At 42.4% G+C, this 8,331-nt stretch overlaps 1 protein-coding gene across 1 annotated transcript; it reads left to right on the top strand.

Annotated features, from left to right (window-relative positions):
• The first annotated feature begins 5,706 nt into the window (after window positions 1-5,706).
• ankrd63 (ankyrin repeat domain 63) lies at window positions 5,707-7,676 on the top strand. The gene has a single exon (XM_022750910.1). The coding sequence runs from the start codon at window positions 5,818-5,820 to the stop codon at window positions 7,426-7,428; it is 1,611 nt and encodes a 536-aa protein (XP_022606631.1). The 5' UTR covers window positions 5,707-5,817; the 3' UTR covers window positions 7,429-7,676.
• Window positions 7,677-8,331: the final 655 nt, after the last annotated feature.

The raw sequence follows: 8,331 nt of genomic DNA, 5'->3' as shown, positions 1-8,331 counted from the left end.
TTTTCTCTGTTTTCTCTTCTGACCCTGCGAAAACTACCGTTTGCTGCTGCTTGTCTTGTGGATGTGTCTGTGCAGCAGACCTTTACTCCAGGTGCGGCTGAGTGTTACCCATCTTCGCACAATGTGGCCATCAAACAAATACATTTGTTATCCATTTGTACAATTTATTGAGCTGACAGAGGTGAGCGGTCCTGCAAGGCCACAAATAGGGCCTGTCAGGTGGCAGATGGAGAGGGAGCTCTCTGGCCCTCCATCTCTTCCGCATCTTTGCAGGGAAGGAATTTCCATCAGACCTGATAGATTAAGGAGGGGGTACAGGTGGCTCATGGGAAACAGCACTTGAGCTGCAGCATGGCAAACAGTATTGCTGACACGGATCCAAGTACTCTTGTTCAACAGGAAACCAGTGACATGTCTGATTACTTGGACATCTCCGACATGCTATGCTGTGTAGTTTCAGATAAACGTGAAGAAATTTTGGCAGCCTCTTCTTAAATTTTGTTCTTTATCATGTGACTTTTAAGCTAATATGATATTAATATTGATTGTGTAGGAAGGTTGCAAATTCAGTTTTGTATTTAGTCAGGTGATATTTTAGTCCAGCAGCATCTTCAGCAGTCTGAAAATGTGTCAGATTCTGCTATTTTCACCATCTTGTAGTACAATTGAATCTTATGTGTGTGTCATTAATTTCGCATGTATTTGATCATAAACCAAAGTAATGGCAAAATTGACATTTTAACCTGTTGATATTTACAGATGTTAAGTTGGGGGATCACCAAAGTGATTACAATTCAGGGGAAAATGAATGTTTTCGTGACAAAGCATCCAGGTGAGACATTTCTATCCGGACCAAACTGGTGGAGTAACTCACTGACTATCATTACCATCCCAAGAACCATGCCGCTAGTGTGGATAAAAAGTGTGGCAGTATGTTAGTCAAATTAAGTTGGGAGATCTGCTGTCCACGGTTCAGATACGCCTTGTCTTGCTTTTCTTCAAATAAGTCATTTTATTGTCTCATCTACTGCATGAAAAAATTCTGTCATGATTTTCATTTGTACTTCCCCTCTGCAGTGCTGCTCTCCCTCTTAAATTATTGTCATCCCCCCCATGGCCGTGGCAAAAGCACACACACCAGTCACACTGTAGGTGCTAATTCACTGTTGTCCAAAATGTCTCGGTCTGAGAACTGATATTAGAGCCCCCTAAATCCGACGGCTGAAGGAACAGCCTACTGTTTCCCATCTGGTTGTGGCAGGCTGGCAAGCCTGAGTCAGGGTGATAATTGATGACAGCGGAGCGAGCAAAGGCACTGAAGAGCCCCGCCTCATGGCCAATAACATATCAGTGGCCCCTGAGACTGGCAGCTCCTGGGGTGCTGTCAGGGTCTTCAGCTGCAACCCTGTAACTCTGTGTAATTGTCCTCTCTCATCCAGCTCTGCCTCGCTATCTTCAGTCTGCTTTGCTATCAGTCCTCAGTCTTGTGACAAAAATGAAAAAATATAACAGTGTCTGCCTTTGGTGAGTTTTTATCCTCTGGAAATAAACACCAAAGCCAACAGCAAAGTGACTTTCATTACAATTTATTTAAAGATTCTACCATTTAACATGACATTTGTTTTCTGCCATATAGGACAACCAGAGTGACCCCGCCTCAACCTTATCGATGATACAAGCACACCATGGTCACACAGTGACAGCAGGCCAGCTGCTGCCTCTTTCCTAGAACAGAAGGCGTGTGAAATCTCCATTCAACCTAAGACTGCTGTGTATCAAATCAAAGGGCATTAGAGGGACTGAACGGACACACAGACACGTGATTGTTCTTGTTGAATATGAATGCATCAGTTTAGTGCTTTTGTCCCTGCAGGAGTTGTTATCCCCTGCTGTTTAAATGAAAGACCTACCTGTGTTAAGATGTTACATAACTGTGAGGAAAACAAAAGTCAGATTGTGTTTTGTTCTGATTTGATATTTGAACACAACCACATCTTCTCAGGTTAGACAACCCGATTAGGTTAATTGTGCCTTAGCTGCCAATATTTTTCTCATAGCAAATTTGTTCATGGAATTGGAAAGTAAAGGTCAACACAAGCTACATCCTGTTTTTCACAGTGGCAGGTGATAGCCTAAACCATGTCATTCTCAGGTGTGCTCAATTAGCAGGGAGAAGATGAAGTAGTCCGTGGAGGATGAGGGCATGTTGAGTCACTGGTAAGAAAACATTTTTAGTTACGATGAATGGGCCTTGTTGAATCTGGTCCCGAATGAACGCCATTTCCTACCTTGTGCTCACACGCTAATTTAGTCCCAGGTGTTGGTAGCTAAGTGGAGTTACCAAGGGGGTTTAGCGCAGTGTTTTGTTTCCATTTACAAGTTTTTCTGGAAGAACCTTGAGAGATTTGTTGATTTTGTGGCACTGAAAGTGCATTCTCCCCAGTGACTAATTAAGACATTTAGGTCTGCGGATAACACCTTAACTTGACACAAGCTTTAATTCCTAATCAGGCATTCAAAGTGGCTCCTGCCTGGGCCAGGCCCGCAATGAATGGGAGATCAGGTATTTACCATGACATCTCTGCTTTACTGCATACATCTGTCCAATTAACAAGTCTCATGGCACCAACTCATTCACATTCAGAATATTTCATCCACATTTCATTCATTTCTGCTCAGTCCATTTTTCACATTCAGTGAATGGACAGTAGAGTGGTTTTATGTCATGCATAGAGGCATACTGATCGTGACTTCTGTAGGTCTTTGGCAATATACTGCTATTACTGTAATCAATAACTAAGTAAAGTTACTAATCAATAGTCACTCCAGGGCGTGAAGTAATAAATGTAAATGACACATACCTCACATTCAAAGCAGGAAAGTTATATTCATAATAAAATTCAATTATTCTGTTTGCCATGAGCTAAAAATAACGATTAGATAAAAAGTTATATATTGCGCATAGATAACCATACCCTGGGAACTAGATAGTCTATAGAACCTGGACTCTACAAACTAACAGGCCCTAGCAGAAAACGTTGGCCCACATTCAGATAATCAGCAGTATAGCCAACAGTCTTGGGGCCAACACAATAACTCAAGCACAGCTCGCAGCCTGCCTGCGAGGATGTATGCTGTCCAGGCAGCACAGATCTATTTGTGGATGAACTGTCCTCTGAAAAAAGCAGCCAAAGTTTCAGAGTGTTCAGACTGGAATACCTGATAAGAAGTCGCATGGTGAGCACAAGTGTTATCAAGCACTGTGCAACACTCAATGTCTGTTTTATCAGTTTCATCCCAGAGGTCAGTATAGACTACAGAAAAAGGGGGTCTAATCAAATTTGTGTGGCACACGAAGAGGTATGTCATCAGTACTGCCTCACTGGTATGGAAACTGTACTATGTGCTAATTGTATGACATTGCCACAGTCATGGTCAAAAGCCTGTGATGTAGCACTTAAAGGACCGCGTCCTTTTTTGTGATGATCATTTGAACTTCTTGAAACTCTGGAGACAAAAGAATTGTATATAACTCCATAGTCCAGAGTTTCAGTTATTGTTACATTAAAGAAGCTGTTTTTAATTTTGCTAATGTTACATGGCCAAGATTAGCATGAACAGCTTTTCACTCACCAGTTTAGAAGAAACGTTACAAGTTCAGCATCAAACTTTATTCCTTTATACTGGCCAGGAGCTGTCTCCAGAGGTAGAAAGCAACCCTCTTGTTTCGCTTCTATTTCTATTACTTCTTTTTCTTGCTAGCTGTTAATGCTAACGATGGCTATGTAGCAATAGCCAAACTTACAAATAGCTCCTTTTAACGTTAAAATGGCAAGACACATACAGTAAGAGATCTGAATACGGCATGGCCGCTTGTCAGTGAGAGATCCGAGTAGAATGGCCAGACTCTATCAAGCTAACAATGTGACTACAAAAAATGTTTGCAGCAGAAAATGGTTTCAGTATTCTGTGAACAAGAGAAGAACATATAGTAATTGACGTACTGACTAAAATAGCCATTCTTTAAATACTGTTATATTAGAGACCAGGGTAATTTCTTTCAACTCTATGGTAATAAACTTTGCAGACAATATAGGCTCCGAAGGTAGAGCATAAATCCTGAGGACACATGCACCTGTGGATCCAGGCATTATGAAGCTAAACCATAGAGTTCCATCTCTGGCATTATAAGAAGTTAAACCTATAGAGACGCTTCCATGATGTGATCTTGTTATAAAAAATTGTGGCGATGATATGACTTTATGATGAAAAAGATATGTCTGTATTAACAGGATAGCTTCCATCCAGTGAAGGACACCAGGAGAGAGGTCAGGCTGCTGATGAATTTCCTCCATGTTTAGATGAGTGCATGTCTGTTGGTGCTGTATAAGGACCTGCTGAGGGTTTGATGAAGCCGGATGGTGAACAGCGAGGAAGGTGGAACCCCGGCAATGTTTCTCTCACCTGCACTGTTAGGGCACAGTTTTGGTCCTGCTGAGATTTATATTAGCAATTAAAATTAAATTCTGGTCTTGTGAAGGACAAACAGTTTTGTAAAAGGGTCCTTTTCACTTTTTATACATAGTCCTTGACAAGACATGCAAGAGAAATGTGTTTAATTAGGTGAGAAATTAAAGAATGAAATAATCATTAAATTACTACAGAAAAGGCAGCAGAATTACATGTCCCTTTACAAGGCATAGTATAGATATACATACTGCAACACTACTATTGTCAGTGCTATTATATATTACACTATAAGAGTTGTATTTAGAGGAGCAGTTTATAATCATTTTGGGCATTTTATGTTCACTGTTACTTCAGAAAGCAACAGATAAGCGTGCTGATATCCTCATACAAACAGCCGTCTTGTCTGTTAATCGTAGTGATGAAAGGGACCCAAGTCAGTGAGAGGACTGGATTGTTTAACAAAGCACAGTCTCATCACATCAGTTAGGCACTGCTTTTAGTTTTATGTAACTAAATAAGCTAATAAAGTAAGGCTTTCACTGCCTTTTTCCTATGGAGTTAACTGAATTTACAATTTCCATGTAAAAAAAAAAAAAACAACCTTCAGGCAAAGTCATTATTATGAACCTTGAGAAAATCTAAGCACACTAGAGTTGCATAATTTGAACTTGTTGCACTGTATTATAATTTGTGAAACAGAAACACGGGGTGGAAGGATAGATGCATGGTGAGAAGAAAAAATGCTAAATGTTCATTTTCATCTCCCTCTCTTTGAAGGGATCCCTCAAAGTCAGACTTCAGTCTTCTCTCAAACCTTTGGTGAGAATCCTTGTAACAATTTAGTCTTGAATGTAAATGGGACGCAACATAATGCACTATTCATGGGTTTCACAAAATGCTGGATTGTCGTTTTCTATACTTGACTATTCTATCAGCAGCAGGAATTTGTTAATGAAGTAAGTTTTGCAGCAAAGAAAAGTAAAAATGGTGCATTTAGGTTAACCTCACAGACCTCACATGAAAAACACTGGCCATGTTTTTCTCCTTGAGTAATTATTCTGTTCAAATAGCATATTTTTCTCTCCAGGCAGAGAGTGCTTGGGCTGAATGGATGCTGCCACTGCATAATGGTCCTCAGATGTTTGTTTCCTAGGCAACGTGGGGAGGGCATGTGGAGAGGGAGGTATAAAAACACTGGCAGCTCCTCTCTGAGTCTTACTCTGAGGTAAATGCACTCACTGTCAACACAGAGAGCCTTGGAGAACTTGCTACACACTTTCTCTCCCTATTTGTCACCGTCACTCTCAGCACACCTGAAGGCTCGGCTCCACAAGTAGCTGTGCAAGAATGATGCGACCGAAAGATTTACGCCAGGGCTCTGGCACCAAGACCTTCCTAGATGCCATGCACGGTGGTAAAGTTCACCTTGCGCGCTTCATCCTGGATGCCTTGGATGGACGCATCATCAACTCAAAGACAGAAAATAGCCGCACCCCACTCATGTATGCTGCCTGCCTGCAAGACCCTGGGACGAGGGCCAAGTTCACCCGGCTGCTGCTGGAGAAAGGAGCCGATGTCAACTGCCAGGATGAGGATAGTCGCACTGCCCTGAGCCATGCCTGTGAGATGGGTCACCTGGACGTTGTCAAACTTCTGGTGCAGTTTAATGCAGACCCAGACATCTCTGATGCTTGGGGTAACAGCGCTCTCATGTATGCTGCTTTTTCTGGGCACAGCCAGGTTCTGGAGTTCCTGGTCCGGGCTTTCAAAAGACTCGGACTGAGGCTGGACAGAACCAATAATGCCGGTCACTCAGCCATTGAGGTGGCAAACTTCTTCGGACACAACCAGTGCGTCCAGATTCTGAACTTTCCTTGTCGGAGAGGTGTTAGCACGGATGATCCACTTGCTGATGTGGGTACCATTGGTGAAGGAGAGTGCCGACTGCCCAACAGGCTCCCTAGGCATGTTCTGGAGAGGTTCTCCAAGCAGTTTAATCATGATGACCAACTGCCCGGGGTATTTCAGAGACAGCTGAAGATTGGAGACAGCAGTGGGCTGTGGAACCGCTTCAAGTGTCCCAGGAGCCAGTCTCAAGAGGACAACCATCATCACAGCTGGGCTCTGCCTCCTCAGCTAGAGAAAAGCCAAACTGAGGGGGACCACAGCGTTCTCTTTACTGCCAAACAACTGCAAAACTGCCCACTTAGAGAGCTAAGAGCGGCTAAAACACTGAACTCTCTGCCTGAGCCAAGCCAGAAAGATGTCAGCCGAGACACTGGACGCAAAAAGCAAACACCAGAGAGTTTTCCACTCTGGGGAAAAGCAAAGTCGTTTAACCTGGACCTTCTGAGCAGTAGAAAGCAGTCCTATCAGGGTGATGTGCGTGACATGAGCCTGTCAGCCAGCAAATTAAAGAGAGCCTCGCTACAGGATGAGAGATGCCTGATAGACAAGACGGAATGTCAAGGAAACACCCGGGGCCTGACAAATGATGCTGACAAAACTGTCCCAGTGCCAAAACCTCTTTTAAACAGCAAGAGTCAGCCCATGAGAGCACTCGAGGAGAATGTCAAATCACAGAGAGAAGAGGCTGATGACATGGCTCCATCAAGCAGGAGAGAGCAGCAGAAGAGGGGAAGCTTTGGCGCAACGGGCAGACACAACAAACTGCTGTTTGCCAGAGGGGAGATGGAGTCAGGGAAGATCCCCAGCCGCACGCCGGGGTTCATCGGCCTGGGGACCAGACTGTTGCGTCGATTCACGGCACCAGAATTCATGAGGATGGTGATAGACTGTTCGTCAGGCTCCTCAAACGGCAGAGGGCGGATGTCACGCTCAGAAACCTTTCCTCTCTCACACACACATCAGCAGGTCAACAGCCAGCCGAGCGTCGACAGCATCAGTGGAGTCAAGTGTGAGTTTGAAAGCTGCTCGTCCCAGTCCGCCCTTGATTAGAATAAGGACAGTGTCAAGCAACAGAAAAGAAATTTTTACAGCACTTAAAATTCTGATAATGCAGTTTGGTTGCTTGGTGATACATTCTATTTATTAAGAGAAATAATAATCCTTTGCCAATGTTGCAGTTTATTTGTTTTTTTTTTCAATGGTTATTAATAGAAAACAAGAATTTTAAAGTGTTGTTCAGCTGCATACAATTTTGCTATTCTAGATTTGAAATCATTTATAAATTAACATATCAGTCTGTGAGCTACTAAAAATAATTATTTTTATTTCATATATATAAGATTTATATTGTATGGAATTAAATTAAATGTATTTGATATTGCTTCTGTGTTTATAAGAAATATTGCACGTATTTTGCTTAAAGATATTCAGTGACTGTGCACTGTATGATTCATGGTGAATACCTAATAAATACTTTAAAACACCAGCATATTCAGCTTGTATTTATGCATGCGGACGAGTGTGCGTGTGAGGTAAATGCAGGATGAAATGAATTTCTGATTCAATATGCATCATTTATTGATTTATACAAAATTAAAATATGTAATTCTCTTTTTCATGAATGAATCCACACAGAGATAGAAATACATGAAACATGTCAACATGTATCCGTGTCAGAATACAAAGACTATGTGCAAAGTGTTTCTCAGCAGGTGGACGTCCTGCAGCATCACATGCCAGGCCTGTGTGCTTTATCTAGGCAAACAAATGCAAATACAGTCATACACATCTTCTTGAGGAGCAACAAACACACACATTTTGTGGTTTTTAAAAAGTCTGTCACAATACAAAGAGGGCTGTATCAGAAGCAAACACTGAGATGTCGCCTCACGCACACACACCCATGTGCTCACATGCACACGCGCACACACACACACACACACACACACACAC

Source organism: Seriola dumerili, unplaced genomic scaffold, assembly GCF_002260705.1.
Source record: "Seriola dumerili isolate Sdu_G_001 unplaced genomic scaffold, Sdu_1.0 BDQW01000149.1, whole genome shotgun sequence".
In the NCBI taxonomy this organism is placed as follows: domain Eukaryota; kingdom Metazoa; phylum Chordata; class Actinopteri; order Carangiformes; family Carangidae; genus Seriola; species Seriola dumerili.
The sequence above is the reverse complement of the archived record's forward strand: the minus strand, read 5'-3'. Positions and strand labels throughout refer to the sequence as shown.

What these genes read in the sequence shown, in the direction of transcription:
- ankrd63 (XM_022750910.1), top strand. Translation starts at nt 5,818, where the DNA reads ATGATGCGACCGAAAGATTTACGCCAGGGCTCTGGCACCAAGACCTTC.